The sequence below is a fragment of the Schizosaccharomyces cryophilus genome (genome assembly GCF_000004155.1).
Source record: "Schizosaccharomyces cryophilus OY26 unplaced genomic scaffold supercont4.1, whole genome shotgun sequence".
Classification (NCBI taxonomy): Eukaryota; Fungi; Ascomycota; class Schizosaccharomycetes; order Schizosaccharomycetales; family Schizosaccharomycetaceae; genus Schizosaccharomyces; species Schizosaccharomyces cryophilus.
The window spans coordinates 804,731-823,641 of NW_013185624.1; the positions used below are offsets into that span (position 1 = coordinate 804,731).

An 18,911-nucleotide genomic window follows, 5' to 3' on the forward strand; every position below is an offset into this window, starting at 1 on the left:
ATTACAAGGTCTATAGTTTCGTTGAACCTCACTAAATAGTTTTATCTAGAAGTAAGATATTTCGTTACAAAACAAACAGAAAACAATCAAAGGCTGAGGTTCTATTCCGCATCAATGTCCATCAACATCTTAAAAACCTTTGAAATACCAGTAAGAATCGTTACAGGAATTTTATGACAAATATAGTTCTCTATATAGATTATTTTATTGTAGGAAATTACATAAACAAAAATTCACAAAAAGTTGATCGTAAAATACAAACTTTAGACTGTACATATATGTGAAAAGAACTCATCACTTTAGTTTCTTTGTAGTTGAAGAGGAATCTTCATTTTCAGCATTCCATCGAGGACGCTTTAAGGAAGAGTCACCAGAAATTGACTGATCACCGTTAGGTTCCACTCTAGACTCACCAGTTGTTGGAGCTATCGTGTTAGACTTGTTATCTGTTTTTGGTTGCGTTATTTCAACTGAAGAGCTCTCTTCCTTTTCGGCATTCTTCTGCAGTTGTTCTCGAACTTTAGCTAAATTCTTTTCAAGCATGCTAAGTTTTAACTTGTTTCTCATTTCCAATTCAGTTCTGAGGTTCTTCAATTGTCTTTCATGAGTCTGCTTGGTATCCTCCTGAATTTTTCTCATTAGTTCTTCTTGACGTTTTCTCCATTCCGTCTTCACCGTATCGGAAAACTCGGACTCAGAAGTTACTATTTTCTCAAGGGGCTCTTCAAACACAATCTGAAAAGTACTGGAAAGCATGTTCTCCTTTTTTTTTTAGAAGAGCTGTCAAATTGTGCTCAATAGATGCTTTTGAATCTCCTGAATCACTCGTGTCTCGTACCTGCGAGTCTAAAGACGCACGCAACTTCCCTATTTGCGTTTCAAGTTCTTGACATTGCTTACTTACAGCATCACTCTTTTGTACTTCTTGAGTAACTCGAGACCGTAATTTTAAAACTGCCTGCTTTAAAGCCTGGTTTTTCTTTTCCAATTCTTCACCACTTGTCGTACCGGAACTAATAGATTCAGACGATTTTTCTTTACTGAGTTCATTAATCCTTTCTTTCAGTAAATCAATTTCCTTCTTGGCAGCATCCAAATCACTTGTTGCTTCCGTAAGTTTTTGTTGGGTTGATAAATATTCAGCGTTCTGAAATTCATCGTTGACTTTTTCGCTGTCTTGACGGTTTTCAGCATTCTCACCAGATGCTTCAGTCTCTTTAAGCTTTTGATCAAGTTTTTCTCTGAGGGTGTTACACTCTTTGATCTTCGATTCAAGCTCTGAAGTCTTCTGTGAGAGCTGCTGACGAACTTGATTGTGCTTTTCCAAACTTTTGGCAACAAGTTGATCATACTTCGTTCTCCAGGCCGAAGCAACGCTTTTGCTTCTAGTAGTCAACTGTCCAATAGTATTTGAAGCCTCTCCTTTTTCAGATTCCAATTTTTCAATTGTCTCTTTAGCTGAAGCGAGTTCAGTTGTTAAGTACTCAATATTTTGGCGTAACTCAGCCAACAGTTCTTCTTTTCCTTTTAAATCCTCTGCCGAAGTATCTACAATTTTATTTTCCTTCAAAGATTGAAGGATTTGTTGATTGTGTTGCTGTAATCTCTGGTTTTCTTCTTCAACTCGACGGACCATCTCTTGCTCTCCCGAGATCTTATTCTCTAACTCCCGCCTGCCATTCTTTTGGGTTTCTAGTTCATGTTCAAGAGATTGTATTTTATCCCGCAAGCTGTTGATCATGCCATTAAGTTCTTCTTCCTTTTTGCGTAGCAATTTGTTGCTATCATTTAATAACTTCACCATTCTAGAAAGACTATTATCAGTGATTGAACCATCGGGCTTAGTTTTAGTTTGAATGGCTGCTGAATCCTTATGTGCCGATTGAAATTCCATAATAATTTGATTTGACTGTTCAATCAGCTTTTTTAACCTCTTATTTTCAATCGAAATTAGCTGTCTTTGATATGCTGAAATGTTGACCTCATTGAATATTTGCTTAATATAAGCTTGAAGGTCGGGTAATGAAAGCTTCAAAACGGAATCGAGTTTCTCTGAAGTAATATTTGGAATAGATGAATTAATATCTATTGGGGTTTGTAACTGAGCAAGAAGTAAAGCATTTTGCTTTTTTAGTGCAATCATTTCAGATGTTGCAGAAATTGAGTCTGACATATCTTTAGCCTCCTCTGCTGGATTATTGTTATCAGATTCATTGGGTTCTCGGTTAGTACATTTCAGTAGAGAATCATAATCGTTCCTAAGCTTTTGAAGATTTGACATAGCATTAGCATGTCTCAATAACTCTTTTTCATAAGATTCGCGAGCTTTGCGGCAATCTTCAGATAATTTCACATTCTCTTGCTGTAGCAAAGTCTGTTTCTGAAGTAATTCTTTCTCTGAAGTACGAGCAGCTGAAAAGTCATTTGTTAATTGCTCATTCTCTTTTAGAAGTAGGGAAATTCTGCAATCCTTTTGCTCATTATCATAATTATGTTGCTGTTGTACGCTATAGATTCTTTCTTCAAGATCTTTTCCTTTCTTTTCCAACTTATTGATAGTACTACGAGTTTCTTCAAGCTCTTTCGAAGTTGAAAGCCGCATTTTTTCATATTCCTGTTGAAGTTTTTCTAATGTTTCTTCAGCTAAGCGACTCGCTTCTTCAAGGTGTTTTATATGATCCTTCGATGTATCGAGACTAGTCTGAAGAGACGAATTTTCCATTCTCAAATTGTTAACAAATGATACCAATTCAGCTTCACGCTCAGAAGCCGTCGTCGCTCGTTGGTTAGATAGTTTTGTTTGGAGTTCTTCTAATTTGGTGCTTTTTATATTCAGTTCTGACTGTAATGCCTTGTTCTCCACTTCTAAAGATCCTTTAATCTTTAAATAATCTTGTGTGGCAAAATTAAGTTCTTCAATCCTCTTGTGAAGAGAATCAATCGTTGTATCCTTCGCGTTGGCTAAGTCATTTGCTGATTGCAAAGCCTGTTCTAACTTCTGATTTGAATTCTGTAATGAGTTTACAATTTGCTCCGTCTCATGATTTTTAGCTTCAAATGACAGCTTATTAGAGGAGAAAATCCTTTGTTGCTCATTGAGAAGAGATTGTAAATTGGACACCAAAGTCATCAAACGTTCCCGTTCAGCTAACGAATGACCATTTTCTGAAGCCAACCGTTCTTTAATTTTACTAAAAACTTCTTTTTCACCTGTTAAATTTGCAATTTCGCTATTCATTCTCGAACACAGGGATTTTAGCTGGACGTGTTCTTCGGATATTTTACTAGCATTTAGATCTTGACGGTTGAGGACCTCTTGAAGATAATTATTAAGTGACCTCAACTCCTTCATTTCTTTTCCAAGAGATTCGACGTTTTCTCTAGAAACATTCAGCCGTTGGAGGCCTAACTGTTCACGGTATCTTACTTTATTAAGTTCCTTTCTCATTTCTTCAACCTGATTAATCAGATCATTAATCCTTTTTGAAAGTGATTCATTAGTCGCAACCATCTCATTGCGGTACATTTCAAATTGTTTTTCAATATCATCAACGGCAGTTTGCGAAGAATGATTTGGATCAGAAGGCTTTTCGGATACTTTCTGGATTGTCTTCTCTCTATACATGTTCAACATTTCTTTAAGGACACTTCGTTCATGGATAAAATTGTCCATCTTCGTATTGGCCAACTTTAGCTCATTTTGTAAATCTTGTGTCATTTTTTCATGTTTTTCATTCAATTCGTCTGTTGCATTTGAAAGATTATATTCAGAAGCTTTCTTCTGGATCTGCAAATCACATTCAAGGCTTCTTATTTTTTCTCGTAATTGTAAGACTTGTGCTAAAGCATCCATGACGGAAGTAAAGGTAGGAATCTCAGCTGAAAGGACGCTTTCATCTTTAGAAGGTTGCTTGGAATAAATATCCAAAGCCTCTTGTACATTCTGAGGTAAGCTCCTATTTCCCGTACGTTGCAAATGATCCAACTCTAGAAGGAGGCATTGAATCTCGCGTGTTAAATCACGACATTGAACTTGAGCAGCCACAAATCTTAAGTGAGTTTGTTCTTGTTGCATTTTGGAGACATCATATTTTTGTTTTATGTCATTTAAAACTTCCTTTGATTTGGATAACTTTTCACTCATGTCAACCATATATACATTATTTCTCGCGATCTCTTCCCTTTGTTGTTGAACCACCGGTATACGTTGCTTGACTTGATAAAAAAACCAGCAGAACTTATCATTAGCACGATCAAGCCGTTGTTGTAAATTCAGAACATCTTGCTGCAGCCGCATATTATCCGAATACACTTTAGTGAAGGATATTTCAGGGTGTTGTGACGCGCTCAACTTCTGAGCTACAGTTGAAAAGAGACCAACACCTGTAGGCGACACCTCTCTTCTCTCTTTTGTAACCTGTAATTCGCTTGCAAGCCTGTCAACTTCAGATTGTAACTTGCTGATTGTCTCGTTGGCGACTCTTAACTGACCTTTGTTCATATTCAATTGTTCTTCGATTGTGGCAGATGAAACCAATCCTTTAGTAACACTCTGGTTGTTGAGGGCTTTGTCTAGTTGGGTTTGTAATTCTGAGCATTGAGACTCCCATAATGCCGTTAAATTCTGCTGAGCTTCAAGCTCTTTCTGTAGATCCTCAAGAATTTCACTTTTGTCATCAATTTCCATTGTCGTGGTAGAAGTCTTTGACCCTTCATCCATTAGGTTGGTCTGACTTTCATTAACAAAGCTCATATATTTTTGTTTCATCTCGAAGTTACTTGTTTTTAGTGCAGTAACTTGCTCCTGCAGCATGTTCTGGCTTTGTTCAGAAGATGCTAGTTCTTCGGTCATCTTCTTATTCTCGTCCTGCAACCTTTTCATATCTGAAATAAGAGCATTCTTTTCTTGTAAGTAAAGTTCTTCTCTAAGAGTACTGCTACTTTGAGTTAATGTTAGGTTTCGATGTGTCTCTTCCATCTCTTGCATTTGCTGCTGCAAATTTTTGATTAAAGCTACATTGTTTTGTCTCTCTTCTTGAAGAGACCTAATGATACCCTCAGAGTCACTTAATTTCTTTTCCATATTTAGAATTCGAAAATCCAATTGCTGTTTCTCCACAACTAATGAATCCTTGCCTTGCGAGCAAAAGTTAAGCTGAGACTGGATTTCCTGATTAGCTTTATTCGAAGCGTCAATGTCCTTTTGAAGCTCCCCGACTTTCTCCTGGAATTGTTTTGCTATTTCATTTCGCGAATTGAGCTGTTCTTCAAGGTATAGTACTCTTCTATTTGACACGTTCTGTTTGTGTTCAGAATTCACCTCCTGCAAAACCATCTGTTCCTTTAGCGAATTCATGTCGCTTACCTTTGATCGCAACGCGACAACTAGCACTGAAAAACTGGGTACTTTAGCTAGAGGCTTCAGGTCTTCAGGAGACACGCCGAAGCGTTCGTGTACGAACTGAACATCATCTTCATGTTCACCTGAAGCCATTTTGGGATGAGAGCTTTTGACGGGTAAAAATGTAACAGCTCTTCAAGTATGCTAACTTACTAACTCCCTCAAATGAAGCTCTTGTGACCAGTATTATCAAACGAAGGCACCTTCAGGTCAACAAGATCAAACAAATCCTATAAAACTAAACTTATTTACAAACTATATTAATCTTTAAGACTTTTTTATATTAAGATCAAAGGGTAGCATATAATTTGAATTAATGCTGAGTAGCACTTTTTTTCAGTAGTAGTATAGAGGAGCGTGGGTGGAGTCCGAGTTGTCCTCCACACATATCATCCCAGGTGACCAACACCAACAAAATACTAAGCATATAGTCCTTATAATGTTTGGACAAAATAATTCTTCTGGTTTCGGCGGAGGAACTGGGGGTTTTGGACAAAATAACCAACAGACCGGAGGTTTGTTTGGGTCCAATACTAATACTACAGGGAATAGTTTATTTGGTTCCCAAAACAATACTACAAGTGGCTTTGGACAGAACACAGCTCAACCTCTTTTCGGATCAAACTCAGGAGGGAGTTTGTTTGGTAATCGCAACCCAGCTCCTGCTTCAACAGGTACAGGGTTTGGAATGTCTTCGGGAACCGGAACCGGGACCGGGACCGGTTTATTTGGTCAATCTAGCACTCCTGCGTTTGGCGGTACGAACACATCTGGTGGCGGTGGCCTTTTCGGTAACACAGGCGCTGCTGCTGCTCCGTCTACTGGTAGTGCATTTTCATTTGGATCGAACAACGCAGGAACGACTGGTGGATTTGGTAGTGCTCCTGCGAACACTGCTCCTACCGGTGGTTTCTTTGGATCACAAAATAATCCTTCTGCAAGCACTGGATTTGGTTCTCAGCCTTCTGGTGGTGGCTTGTTTGGATCAGCATCGACTGGTCAAGCTCCTGCTTTCGGTTCCTCGGGATTTGGAGCAGGAAGCACGAATACGATCAATGGTACGGCTAATCCTCCTTACGCGGTAACATCTGAGAAGGACGCACAAACTAATGGTACAAGTGCCTTCCAGTCCATAACGTGTATGCCGGCGTATAGGCAGTATTCTTTTGAAGAGTTACGCTTACAAGATTATAATCAAGGTCGTCGATATGGAAATCCTGCGAATGTAACTTCTACTCCGTCGACTTTCGGATCAACTCCAGGATTTGGTACTTCTACTACTGGTTTCGGTCAGGCAGCCACTCCTACTTCAAATTCTATCGCTCCCTTCGGATCTTCTAATACGAATACTAATGCTGGTGGAGGTCTTTTTGGTGGCGGTTCTGCATTCGGTGCTAACAATACGAATACCACATCTGGATTTGGTGCAAATACTGCAAACACTGGAGGAGGTGGTGGTTTATTTGGCCAATCAAATCAACCATCAACAACTCCTTCAACTGGTTTATTCGGCGGCGGCTCGACATTTGGACAACAAAAGCCAGCTTTCGGTTTTGGTTCTAATACAAATACTGGTGGCGGAGGGCTTTTTGGCTCTTCTACCTCTAACACCGCTACAAATACTGGTACAGGTACCGGCGGTGGTTTGTTTGGCAATACTGGAGGTGGCTTCGGAGCAAATAATACAACTACGGGATTTGGTAGCACAGCCCCAAGTAATCCACCCGCATCTAATACACCTGGTGGTGGTTTGTTTGGATTTGGTAACAATTCAGCTTCCGGACCAAATGCGCCTCCCAGTACAGGCCTCGGCACTGGTGGTGGGTTCTCTTTTGGTGCCAATAACGCCGCTTCTAAGCCATCGGGATTTGGATTTGGCTCCACTGTGGGTACCGGTACAGGTACAGGTACTACTGCTCCTGCGTCATCGGGTTTTTCTTTTGGTCAACCCTCTAGCACAACTCCTAAGCCTGCATTTGGGGCTAGTCCTGCCGCACCCTCTACTAAACCTGCTGGTAGCGGTTTATTTGGTGGATTCGGTGCTGGTAGCGCGCCTTCTGCAACTACAAATAATACAACTGGTACCACAGGTTCTACAGGAGGTTTGTTTGGTAACGCAGGATCTACTGGCGGAGGTTTATTTGGGAACACCAATACTGGTACTGGTGGTTCAGGTCTTTTTGGAAATAATACGAATAACCCTCCCAGCACAGGAGGCGGTTTATTAGGATCTAGTACAAATAATACCTCGGCGCCGGGTACTAGTCTTTTTAATAAGCCATCAACAGGAACTGGATTATTTGGTTCTAGCAATACATTTCAGCAACCTTCTACTGGTTCGTCTGGGTTATTTGGATCAGCTAACGCCAATAATCAAACGCAACCATCGACTTTGGGTTCTGGATTATTTGGAGGTGCTTCTCAAATCGGGCAGCAGCAGCAGCAGCAACCTCTTCAAGCCAGCATTGATCAGAATCCATATGGCAGTAACCCATTATTTTCTAGCACGGTTTCTCAAGCTCCACCAACTACGATACAGGAACCTATTGCTTCACCTTTAACAACCAAGCCTGCACCAAAGAAGGCAGCTTCATTACCCCAGTTTTGGTTGTCACCTAGATCCAGTAATCGTTCTAATGTTGCTTCGATTTCTCCTTTTGCGAAGTCTGCAGTAATGAATTCGGCTAGTGCTCCCAGCAAGCCAAAATCGTTGCATCTGTTTGATTCATTAAATGATGACGTTTTATTAAGTAAGGATGCTTTCACTCCTAGACAAAATATTAAGAAATTGGTTATAACTCACAAGGTCTCTCGAGGTGAAGTTCTTCGAAATGAAAACCCATCTGAACCTTCTGAAGTACCAAAGGCAAATGGAATTGTGAAGGAAGAGACACCAAAGGTTGACAGTGACCGAACTTACACTTTACCTGACGGCTACTGGATGAAACCAGGAGTCGAAGAACTGGCTAAATATCCTAAGGACAAGTTAAGTTCTGTACACCAGTTTTGTGTTGGGCGTGCTGGTTATGGTCAAGTTTCCTTTTTAAAACCGGTCGACTTGACTAAATTCGAAAAAGTTGAGGATATCCCTGTTAATGTTGTTCTTTTTGAGAAAAAGATTTGTTCTGTTTATCCTGAGGAAGGGTCTAGTCCACAGATTGGAGAAGGTTTGAATGTTCCAGCTATTATCACTCTTGAAAACGCATGGCCTTTATCTCGAGAAACAAGGGAGCCTATCAAAGATGTCAATCATCCTAGATACGCTCAGCATTTGAAACGTCTTCAACGAATTAAGGAAACGGAGTTTATTGATTTTAATGAGGGTAAATGGACCTTCAAAGTACAACATTTTTCTAAATATGGACTGTTCGATGACGATTCTGAAAACGACGAAAATTTAGAGGATGAGCCCGTTAGTAGTGAAGTTCCAATGAAAAGTGATTCAGGTAATTCAGAAATGTATGAGAAGTCGGATCATCAAGGTTCGCAATCTAATAAGACACAACTTACTCACAATACTCCAGGCTCTTTTCCTCCTACAAATAATCAATCAAATGCTTTACGTAAATTCAATGATCAAAGTGAAAATTTTGATGAACTTTCAATAAAGAAAGCAAAGTTACGGACTGATGAAAGTGGACGTTTATCCCAAACGTCTTCAAAAGAAAATGAGATAAAGAATGAATTTGAACCAAATGATCTTCTACTGAACATGACGGATGATCCTAACGACTCGAATGATTTGAAAAGTCAGGATAATATGGACGATGAGCCTGATGAAGTAGTTGGTTCAGATATCCAAAATTCGATGGTGACAGTCAGTAATTTGATTAATCCGGATACGTGGCTGGAGCACCTGAATTTGGGGTTACAGAGATCTGTATTAATAAAATCTAAGATGGCGAACACCTCCTCGGTACAAGACAATAAGGAACAAGCTGGTAGCTTTGCTTATGATCAATATGACTTAGAAAAAGACCTTTTCGGTAGTAGCTTACCTACCAAACTCGTTTCATCGGATTCTGACGACTCCAGTATAAAGTTTCTTCCGAAGTTTCATTTTTACCCTAATGGATCATACGTACAAATAATAAATGGAAAGCTTAAATTAGATGCATTGGAAAAAGTATTCCGTCTCTCTATCTCAGCCAATGAGGATTTTATTAAGCCACTTGAGTATCAGCTTTCTGAAAGCGAAATATACGTCGATGCTAATGATATATGCTCTGTATCACCACGCTTATCAATGGCTATTGGTGACTTAGCAGCCTTTACAAAAAGCTCTGACGAAATAAAAATATGGGAATTAGCATCAATTTTATTTGGCATGAAGGATTTTGAGGTCCCGACGCCTTTGTCTCCTGAGGCTCGAGAGCTGCTTTCCGAAAAGTTTATTCGCGATCGTGTGTCTGAATGGATTACAAAGCACGTCAAAGAGGAAATTTTAGCGAAAGCTCAAAAGGCAGCTAGTTCAGAAGAAAAAATATTTATTTTATTAACTGGAAATCAAATTAGCCTTGCATGCGAAGAAGCAGTAAACTCGGAAAACAACCGTTTATCAACACTGATACCCCTTGTAGATAGTGATTTTGATATTCAAGCGGAAGTTAAGCAACAATTGGATCAATGGAGAGAGCGAGGTGATCTTGCTTATATAAATAAGTATACCCGTCTTATTTTTGAACTTCTCTCTGGTAATACTGATTTAGCTGAGGGTTATGGAAGGCCTGGAGAAGAGGGTTACGTTCCTTCGATGTTTGTTTCTCAAGGGTTAAGCTGGTTAAGCGCTTTTGGACTGAAGTTGTGGTACAACGTTGATATTAGTATTACAGAAGCGATGTCAATGTACATGAATTCTTTAAAAATGTACGAGAAGGACTTACAAAGACCGATAGTTTGTGGTGGTTCCAATGGAGAAGTTTATGACCTTTTGTTTTTATTATTGAAAGCTTATGCTATTGGGGCAGTTCTAGAAGAATTAACGCTTCCAGAAAGCGCAAAAAGCAATGGGCTTGACTATCGAGTGGTTTGGCAATTAGCAATATACCTCTCGAAAGCGCGAGCTGTTTTTGATTTTTCGGACAGAGATGGCCTGGATGAAGTATTAGATGAAAACGGTGTACACTTCAAACCTCAGAGCGTAAGAGCAGATACTCTGACACCTTCATTTGCATCTCAACTTGAATGTATGGGCCATTGGCAATGGTCCATTTTTGTGCTACTGCACGTCGAAAATGTTGAAACACGTATATCTAGCATAAAAGAATGCCTTGGTCGTAACGTGAAATCAGGTTTAGCTGATAAGGATGAAAAACTAATGACCAAATTACTTATCCCTAGAAATTGGATTCATGAAGCAATGGCATTAAACGCTCGTTACAATGGAGAACATGCCAAAGAGGTAACTTATCTTCAAGAAGCAAATCTATTTGAAGAAGCCCATAAATGTTTAATCCGAAGCATTGCTCCTCAAGCCATAATTAGCAACAACTTTGAAGAGTTAAGATGCTTATTGGGAGGATTCCAGGAAAGAATGGAAGGAATAATAGGCTGGAAATTTGGTGGTCAATTGTACTCAGATTATCTTGACCTGGTAGAAGGGAAGTTTGAAACTGATGTCGAAACGTTGAAATTTATTTTACAAAGAATTACTGTTGCATTAAAAGAAGCTGAATCACAAACAATTTATCAAAAGGCCTCTTTGCACAAGATGATTCGTTTTGTTAACAAACTTTGCATAAATCAGTCGTTAGACGATGTTGCGTTTAGTTTGCCTCTCACTACTGCTAACAGTCTTCAAAATTTGCAGTATATTTCTGTTCAATATTGAAGCTATCTTCTTTGATGTTTACGTGAGTTTATTTTTGACTTAGAAAAATGTTATATATATATATATATATATAGGTGAGACTTCCTGTAAATAGTTTAGCTCTCTCAATGTATTTTTTCCATAGGTTGGTTTTCGTGTAATGCAACGGTAGCTGAAATTTCTAAATTTTAGAAACAGTTTTAAGAACTAGAATTCTAATAGCGAATTATATATCAATTCAATAATTTCTGGTTACTGAGTCAATGGGCCGCTATGTTCAGACTTTTTCCAAATTCACCTGGACGTTAGCCAACTTTGTGGAAAAAGAGAATAAAAATTGGCAAGCCATTTTGTTTTTATAATTAATCAATTTGAAAGATAGATAAAAAGAGTATTACGACGCTAACATGAAGCAAGCTACTACGGTTTTCAGAAGTATACTTCGAGAAATGCGCCAAATGGTATAGAAGAGTTTCTGAAATATGTACTAACCAGATGAAATAGAATGGCATCTATAGGTCTGCAAAAGGACTTACATCTACTCAAAGAACGGCAATCGAATCCTTAAAAACGTGGTTTCGTAACGGCTCTTCGGATGACCTGAAAAAGTCAAAAGAGCTACTTTCCCTTATTGACTCTGGAAATAAACATGAATTAATTTTTCAGCAATATCATCCACTGGTTGGTTTGAGTGAGCTGGACAAAGCCAAGTTAGCTGCCAACAGAGTAGGCCTTGATTTTTAACTCAGAACACGATTCCAGACGTATGAATGAGATATATTCAGGAAACTAGATGAACTTTATTTAACGAGTGTATTTCCATATTTGAGTACTAGCGAAGCAGATAAAATCAGGCGCTTAATTCATGTTCGATATGAACGAGAAAGAACAATTTTTCTTCCTAAGGTGCAGGTTGCAACACTGTTGAGAAAGACTTTGCGTGCTCACATTGCTTTGCTACCTCATCTGCAATTAATTCGCATTTTATGGACACTCCTGCATTGCTAGTTAGATTCAAGTTTTATAGACACATTTTTTCGGACAATGAAATTTTGTTCTGGGATTCATTATGCCTCTGCTCAAAAATGAATGAATTGATCAGTTCTTCCTAATAAACCATACTCTTCCTCTAATAAATCCCCTTCATTATTAGTCACACTCTTGAACGATTGAACTTTAATTTTTTCAATCCAAATTTTAAGGTACAAACGCTGTTACTTGTCAGCTTGCGGCCGACAAAGAGTTGAAATCGTACTTAAAGACATCAATTTACTTGTGGATTGTATTTGTTTATAATTTTCCTCCTTTTAGAAGGATTGATCAATAATGTAAGTGTTTTAGAAAGGATCTGTGTAGATCTCAGATTTTTAGTACCTACAGTTCCCTCAAAATGCAAGAAATAGGAAATTGTCGTATTCTTTGGTGAAGAGCTTAAAGAAAAGGGGTTACTTATCTTTTTATGATTAGAAATATGTTCTGACAGATGATTCTTAGCATTTGAACGTCATCGTTCCCTGTATTTAATCCTAGAGCAAGAAAAGTTTTGTATTCATATTCGAAAGATCTCGAGCAAAAAGTGAACTTTTCTCTACTACTGTACTACTAGGGGATTCAAGCTCTTTGGTAACTTCTTCTCCAAAGCGTCAACTTGACTTTCAAGTGACTGAAACAATTGATGCGTTATACGATACATTGCAAGTCGGTTCCAGCTAATTGTAATTGTGTGTTTTAACCCTTTTTTGGTGTATATCTTGTTTGGTATGAAGTTGAATGCTTCTTACGTGCTAATAACTATAGTAAATCACTTTTTTTCCAAATTTTCTTCGGTCTTTTTTAAACCAAATTGACATCGCTTCGTAAAAATGACTACACAAGCGGTGACTTCTATTCTAGACACTGACCTTTACAAGTTGACCATGTTGCAAGCTGTGTTGGAACATTATCCAACAGCTGAGGTTTCCTATGTGTATACAAATCGTTCTCCTGAAATGGCACTAAACGAGGAGGCCGTAGCATGGTTAAAACAAGGGATTTCAAATTTGAAAAACCTCAAGCTACTTCCTGAGGAAGAGGCTTGGCTCCGTCATCGTTGCCCATATTTGAAGGATTCCTTTTATGAATTTATGCATGCCTATGCCTTTGATCCAGAAAACACGGTTTTCCTCGAGTATAATAAGGATACCAAGGATCTCGCCATTACAATAAAAGGACTCTGGAAACACACCATTTTTTATGAAATTCCATTGCTTGCTCTTGTTTCAGAGGCCTACTTCAAATTCGTTGACACCGATTGGTCCTCTGAAGGACAATTTGAGAAGGCTTACGAAAAAGGAAAACGCCTTATAAATGCTGGATGTTTTTTTACAGACTTTGGTAGTCGTCGTCGTCGTGATCACCATGCTCAAGATGTTATGTTGCAAGGGTTAATTAAAGCTCAGCAAGACGTTGAAGGACCTGGCCGTTTTCTTGGAACCTCCAACGTGCATTTTGCACAAAAGTATGATCTGCAGGTGTCTGGTACCGTCGCCCATGAGTGGTATATGGGCGTTGCTGCTATTACGAAGAACTATACGGATGCTAATCGAGTTGCTTCAGAAAAGTGGGTTCAGACATTTGGTAAAAGCCTGTTAATTGCTCTCACTGATACTTTCTCTACCGATGTTTTCTTACGGAACTTTACAGCAAAGACTCCTGATGATTTGGCCAGTGTCTTTCATGGTGTTCGACAGGACAGCGGAGTTGCTGAAGAATACATTGAAAGGATTGTTGAGCATTACCAATCACTAGGTATTGACCCTTCCACAAAAATGATTGTTCACAGTGACGCTTTGAACGTTGATCGTTGCATCAATTTGCACAATTACGGTAAGAAGTTTGGCATCAAGTCTTCATTCGGGATTGGTACAAATTTCACCAGTGATTTTAATCACGTTTCAAAGCCAGACCAAAAGAGCAAACCCATGAATATCGTAATTAAATTACACAGTGCCAATGGAGCCAAGGCTGTCAAGATCAGTGATGATATCATGAAAAATACTGGTGACAGAGATGCTGTTGTGGAAGTAAAGAAGCAACTTGGTCTTCCTTTAGAGTAATCGTAAAAGTAGATGGATCGGTTCTTTGAAGTTTGTTAAATATCTTTCATTTTTGTTGCGATTGTTATAATACGATGAATAAATCGAAAGTTCTAAAAGCTTGAGAGGTGATGCTTGCAAATAGATTCGTGCGCGCGACACGAAGAGGTATATGTACCTCCGTATCACAAACCAAAAATTTTAGTAAACTAGTAGAAATGAATTGATTAAAAACGAGATCGAAGACTCGAAACAGAATTTGTTATTATAATTATTCATCAAACTTTAGATTACTTGTTTTGAACCAAAATGAGAGTGAAAAAGAGGTGGGAAATCAGAAAACTATACAGAAAAAAAAATTGGAGGAGAAAAAACTTTATCCACTTAGGAGAAGAAGACGGTAGGTAGAATGGAAGAGCTTCACTTTACAAACTTCTACAGAACAACTTGAACCCCCATGCTTTTCGCTGTTCCAATGACGCTTTTACATAATGATTTCAAGTCTGTTCCTTTTAAAGAAGGATCTGTGCTTTTCAAATTTGCAATTTCATAAACATGTTTCAAGCTAAGTTGTCCTTTGATGTCATGTTTTGCTGAACTAGATCCTTTCTCAATGTCCAAAGTTTTGCAAATCAACCAACTAGTAGGAGGTGTATGGATTGTGAATGTGAATTTCCTTTGGGGAGTTACTGTGACTCGACAGGGAATAGGAACGGTAGGAACGTATCCTACAGTACGCGCATTGAATTCTTTACAAAAGTCGATACTTTTCACACCACGAGCACCCAAGGCAGGACCAATTGGCGGAGTAGGAGCTGCCTTTCCGGCAGGAACAATAAGTTTGACAAGAGACGCTTTTGTAGTCGCCATTTGGTTCGTTCCAAGTTCTTTTTGGGTGCTCTTGGAGCATTCATTCAGGTGTAAGAGCGGTAACAACCCACCAGGTAACATCCGAAGTAAACAAACATAAAACTGCTGGAAAAGACATATATATAGGCTTGAAATGCTTTTCTAATTCAAAGAAGGATGAAGAGAAATAAAAGCTAAATGGAAGATTAATATTTTTCTTGTAAGAACGAAGGTACAGAACGAGCAGGTATGGCAACCAAAAGGCCTTAAATATGAACAGCATCCAACGGTTTTGTAAAGAAAGAAAGCAATTAATCGACTCTTTCAACAGAGTAGCAAAGAAGTGAACTTTGCCTAAGGAACAGAGAACTACATGTTGATAGTTTTATGGGTTCCAAATGGAGTAAAGAAAAAAAAAAAGAAATTGAAGACAGCAGTCGTTGTTTGTAACGTTTCATCCTACTTTCCCTTTTCTTCTTTCGCCCTTTCATTTTTGTTTCAAGAGAAAAGAGAGCCAAAGTCAAGCATAAGAATGTAATTCCTCGATGTACTCTCCCTACCCAAAAAACAAAAAATAAACAAAAAAATAGAGGAAGAAGAAAAAGAAAGAAGAAATTAAAATAGATAAAAAGAATCATAAGTGGTTGACATATTCGTTTTCTTGTCTCGCTTGATAATTGTCTTCCTCCGTACAAAAGCCCGAATATTGCTTAGTTCAACGAATTTCTAATTTTGGATTCAACAATTTTTCAAATCTAGAAACCATGCCAAATTTTTTTGAATGGAAACTTTGGTATCGTAACAAATCCAAGCGAAACCCATTGCTTTGGGTGGGTGCGCCTTTTATAGGATCCATTCTGTTGGTTTGGGTGTTTGCAATTCCAATTGCTCAGATTAAATTTACAAGGAGAGATGAACAAGTAAAAACCCTTACAAAAGAAGAGCAACTGGATCTTAACAAGAGAAGACGAAAGGTCAATGTTAACGAAGAATATTATGTACGTGAAGTCCACAGCAAGATTTTCCCAATTCTTTTCTGTATCTAATGTTTCTTTAAAAGCAACCAGTCACTAACAACGCAGAGGATCTTGTTGGATAAAATGCAACAAGAAAGTGGAGACTATGAAAATAAGCGTGTTCCACGTTTACCTGGAGAACCTACGTGGGAACCAAGTTCTTCTTCGAATGGACCGGAAGAAAAATAAGGCATGTGTCCAAACTGGCTAATGAAGCCTTTGACTGTAGACCAATTCCGTTAGCTTTTAGATCCAGGAAATGGAAACGCTTTCCGTTCTACGCAACCTTTATGTGAAATTTTTATTTTGTTGCTGATGCCTTACAGAGATAAATAAAATCCAACATGACTGGTGCAAACGACATCCTAAATCTTGAATTCAGTCAGACTATTTGGAGAACTGAGAAGGAAAGCAAGTGTCTTTTTCTTTAGTGTTCATGTTTTGGATTTACTCCTTTCTTTACATATTCATCTTTAAATTCATTGAATTCCTGGAAACGATGCTTACAAGCAAGTATTAGAATATTTACCTCAAAGGTAAGAAATCGATTTGTAATAGACAAAAAGCTTAAGCGCATACAAATAGTATTGAAAAGTTTTTATCCAAACCTTTAGGGAATATTTTGACTATGTCTAATTATTACAAGGGATTCAATTCATAAAAAGATTCTTTTTCCCAGTCATTATCATTTCGTTGCTTTCATTCTAACTTTTTAAAGAGAATAATGTCTTTAGCTTAAACTACTCAGTGTCTACGGCCATACCTAGGCGAAAACACCAGTTCCCGTCCGATCACTGCAGTTAAGCGTCTGAGGGCCTCGTTAGTACTATGGTTGGAGACAACATGGGAATCCGGGGTGCTGTAGGCTCCTCCTGTTCTTTTTGAATTCCTCTTGTTTTGTCTGATAATGTTTTTTAACTGATTCCCATTCATCATATTTGAGCTTCTTATCGCCATACTTTCTCACTTATACCAAAAAAAACATATCTCTGCAACGTTCTTTTTTATTACAATTAAAAAAAATAAAGGATGAAAAAAATAAATTATATGAATGTGGTAACGTAGCACCAAGGATTTCTCTTTCATTCATTAGGGTGAAATAGACGGGATTTCTGGGAGGAGATATCCTATATTACGAATTCCGCGTACATCCAGAAATGGGAATGGTCCTGTTTGGTACGTAGTAAAGCAAAGGGCTGTGCCAAAATAGCTTATGCTTACCCTCAAGCGAGATTGGTATATGGGAGTACCGATAATGTAGACTTAATTGAAGAGGAAGCTTCCAAGGCTGATATTGTCTTTCATTCTGCTGCTAGTGATGAATGTACCATCGGCAAGAGCAATCGTTCGAGACTTGAGTTGTCGTCAAGCCAAGAATCCTGTCTACTATATTCATACTTCTGGTGGATTCGCTTTCGCGGCAGAGACTTTATCCACCGGAAAGTATGGAGAGTGCTTTGACAAGATTTACGACGGAGTAGGATCATGTAGAGGAGTTGACCTCACTTCCAAAATCATGCACCCCATTGCAAGGTAGATAAAGTTGTTTGTCCACGGATCCTGCCAAGTCATAACGGCCATTGTCGCTCCGGCTGTCATATATGCCATAGGTCGGGGACCGGATAAGAAGAACTCGTTTCCGTTATTTGAGTTATTTTTCAAACAAAAAAAGGTGGTTGGAAAAGGTGATAACATTTGGCATAATATTCATGTGCAGGATTTAAACAAGCTCTATTTGCTATTAGCCGAATCTGCCGTGAATGGTGACGGACGCGCCACCTGTAATTGAAAAGGGAAATTACCTAACAGAAAATAGTTTTTATGTGAATCGAGAAATGCTGCAGTTGGCTGCGAAGACCTCATACAAGAAAGGCTTTATTCCGCCGCCAGGTATTGAATACATGACTACAGATGAAAGTGAAAGGAGGCTTCTAGGCTGGGAACCCAACATGCCAAGCTTTAAAGATGGGCTCGAGAATGCTTTGGATACGGACGCACGGCAATTGGACCTCGTCTAGAATGTTATAAAAACCTTGATATAAAACCATCCTAAATCTACACAGATCTGGGATTCCATACTTCTTCGTGATCGTCTCTACCTAATCTTAACATTCAGGGACCTGCTATTGTGCAACTATCTTTTGCAGGCTTTTCTCCTACCTTTGTTCTTTCCTTTTTATTGAAGGTTTATGCCTGTCGTTTTGAGAGGCATGGACTTTTGACTAAGGTGATACTAAAGCGGCAGCCAAAAAAGCAATGGTTATCCTTTATTCAATTATTATATCCTTATTAGCTCTATTAATAAAAGAATCAGGAATTAAAAGCTTTAGAATAATAAATAACAACCAACATGTGAATTAAAAAGAACCAACTAGAGAGTCAACAATCCATATCATCCCGCGACGACCTCACTTGTTCATTGCTCAAAGCCGCAAAGCCACGATGAAACCAATAGGGCTTCAACAACAACGGCCTATGAAATGTGTTTATATGCAAAAGCTCGATAAAAATAAATACAACGGGAAACGAAGGAAACAAAATAAAACATTAAAAGAAAACACAAGCCTGCATAGAGAATATATGAAAAGACAGGACATCATCATAAGAATGGTCAAGCATGAGATTCGTTTCCAGTGCTTTCAGCATCCCTAGCCTGACTCGGTTTGTGACGTGTCCTTGAATGTTGCTCAAAACATTCAGATGATGGTTGTCCGGCAGTATTATCACTACGATTGTTGGATTGATTTTCAGACCCTGCTGGC

The 18,911-nt window shown here is 38.6% G+C and overlaps 7 protein-coding genes and 1 non-coding gene across 8 annotated transcripts; 6 read left to right on the forward strand and 2 right to left on the reverse strand.

The window, feature by feature from the left end:
- Positions 1 to 294: 294 nt before the first annotated feature.
- On the reverse strand, positions 295 to 5,494 carry SPOG_03928 (medial ring protein Alm1; the record flags this gene model as incomplete). Its single annotated transcript, XM_013166192.1, has 2 exons — positions 295 to 762; positions 839 to 5,494. 2 exons carry the CDS (start codon positions 5,492 to 5,494, stop codon positions 295 to 297), a joined length of 5,124 nt encoding a protein of 1,707 aa, XP_013021646.1.
- A 284-nt stretch (positions 5,495 to 5,778) lies between these two features.
- Positions 5,779 to 11,426, forward strand: SPOG_03929 (nucleoporin Nup189). The gene has a single exon (XM_013166193.1). It carries the CDS (start codon positions 5,841 to 5,843, stop codon positions 11,229 to 11,231), a length of 5,391 nt encoding a protein of 1,796 aa, XP_013021647.1. The 5' UTR covers positions 5,779 to 5,840; the 3' UTR covers positions 11,232 to 11,426.
- An 81-nt stretch (positions 11,427 to 11,507) lies between these two features.
- On the forward strand, positions 11,508 to 12,351 carry SPOG_03930 (uncharacterized protein). Its single transcript, XM_013166194.1, has 2 exons — positions 11,508 to 11,671; positions 11,715 to 12,351. The coding sequence occupies exons 1-2, from the start codon at positions 11,618 to 11,620 to the stop codon at positions 11,952 to 11,954; spliced, it is 294 nt and encodes a 97-aa protein (XP_013021648.1). The 5' UTR covers positions 11,508 to 11,617; the 3' UTR covers positions 11,955 to 12,351.
- A 126-nt stretch (positions 12,352 to 12,477) lies between these two features.
- SPOG_03931 (nicotinate phosphoribosyltransferase) lies at positions 12,478 to 14,538 on the forward strand. Its single transcript, XM_013166195.1, has 3 exons — positions 12,478 to 12,538; positions 12,705 to 12,968; positions 13,008 to 14,538. Exon 3 carries the CDS (start codon positions 13,073 to 13,075, stop codon positions 14,303 to 14,305), a length of 1,233 nt encoding a protein of 410 aa, XP_013021649.1. The 5' UTR covers positions 12,478 to 12,538; positions 12,705 to 12,968; positions 13,008 to 13,072; the 3' UTR covers positions 14,306 to 14,538.
- Positions 12,877 to 16,082, reverse strand: SPOG_03932 (ribosomal protein subunit L19). The gene has a single exon (XM_013166196.1). The coding sequence runs from the start codon at positions 15,233 to 15,235 to the stop codon at positions 14,720 to 14,722; it is 516 nt and encodes a 171-aa protein (XP_013021650.1). The 5' UTR covers positions 15,236 to 16,082; the 3' UTR covers positions 12,877 to 14,719.
- SPOG_03933 (inner membrane protein) lies at positions 15,466 to 16,936 on the forward strand. Its single transcript, XM_013166197.1, has 2 exons — positions 15,466 to 16,131; positions 16,216 to 16,936. The coding sequence occupies exons 1-2, from the start codon at positions 15,898 to 15,900 to the stop codon at positions 16,336 to 16,338; spliced, it is 357 nt and encodes a 118-aa protein (XP_013021651.1). The 5' UTR covers positions 15,466 to 15,897; the 3' UTR covers positions 16,339 to 16,936.
- Positions 16,903 to 17,017, forward strand: SPOG_16128. The gene has a single exon (XR_001203055.1). It is a non-coding gene; the product is annotated as a 5S ribosomal RNA (ribosomal RNA).
- A 450-nt stretch (positions 17,018 to 17,467) lies between these two features.
- Positions 17,468 to 18,167, forward strand: SPOG_05703 (uncharacterized protein; the record flags this gene model as incomplete). The annotated part of the gene is made up of 2 exons (XM_013166674.1): positions 17,468 to 17,682; positions 17,966 to 18,167. 2 exons carry the CDS (start codon positions 17,468 to 17,470, stop codon positions 18,165 to 18,167), a joined length of 417 nt encoding a protein of 138 aa, XP_013022128.1.
- Positions 18,168 to 18,911: the final 744 nt, after the last annotated feature.

Excerpts from the sequence above, each read along its gene's own strand:
- SPOG_03933 (XM_013166197.1), top strand. The coding sequence starts at position 15,898 with ATGCCAAATTTTTTTGAATGGAAACTTTGGTATCGTAACAAATCCAAG. Across the intron at positions 16,132-16,215 it reads ATGTTAACGAAGAATATTAT|AGGATCTTGTTGGATAAAAT; the intron begins GTACGTGAAGTC and ends CTAACAACGCAG.
- SPOG_03930 (XM_013166194.1), top strand. The coding sequence starts at position 11,618 with ATGAAGCAAGCTACTACGGTTTTCAGAAGTATACTTCGAGAAATGCGC. Across the intron at positions 11,672-11,714 it reads TTCGAGAAATGCGCCAAATG|AATGGCATCTATAGGTCTGC; the intron begins GTATAGAAGAGT and ends CAGATGAAATAG.
- SPOG_03932 (XM_013166196.1), bottom strand. The coding sequence starts at position 15,235 with ATGTTACCTGGTGGGTTGTTACCGCTCTTACACCTGAATGAATGCTCC.
- SPOG_03931 (XM_013166195.1), top strand. The coding sequence starts at position 13,073 with ATGACTACACAAGCGGTGACTTCTATTCTAGACACTGACCTTTACAAG.
- SPOG_03929 (XM_013166193.1), top strand. The coding sequence starts at position 5,841 with ATGTTTGGACAAAATAATTCTTCTGGTTTCGGCGGAGGAACTGGGGGT.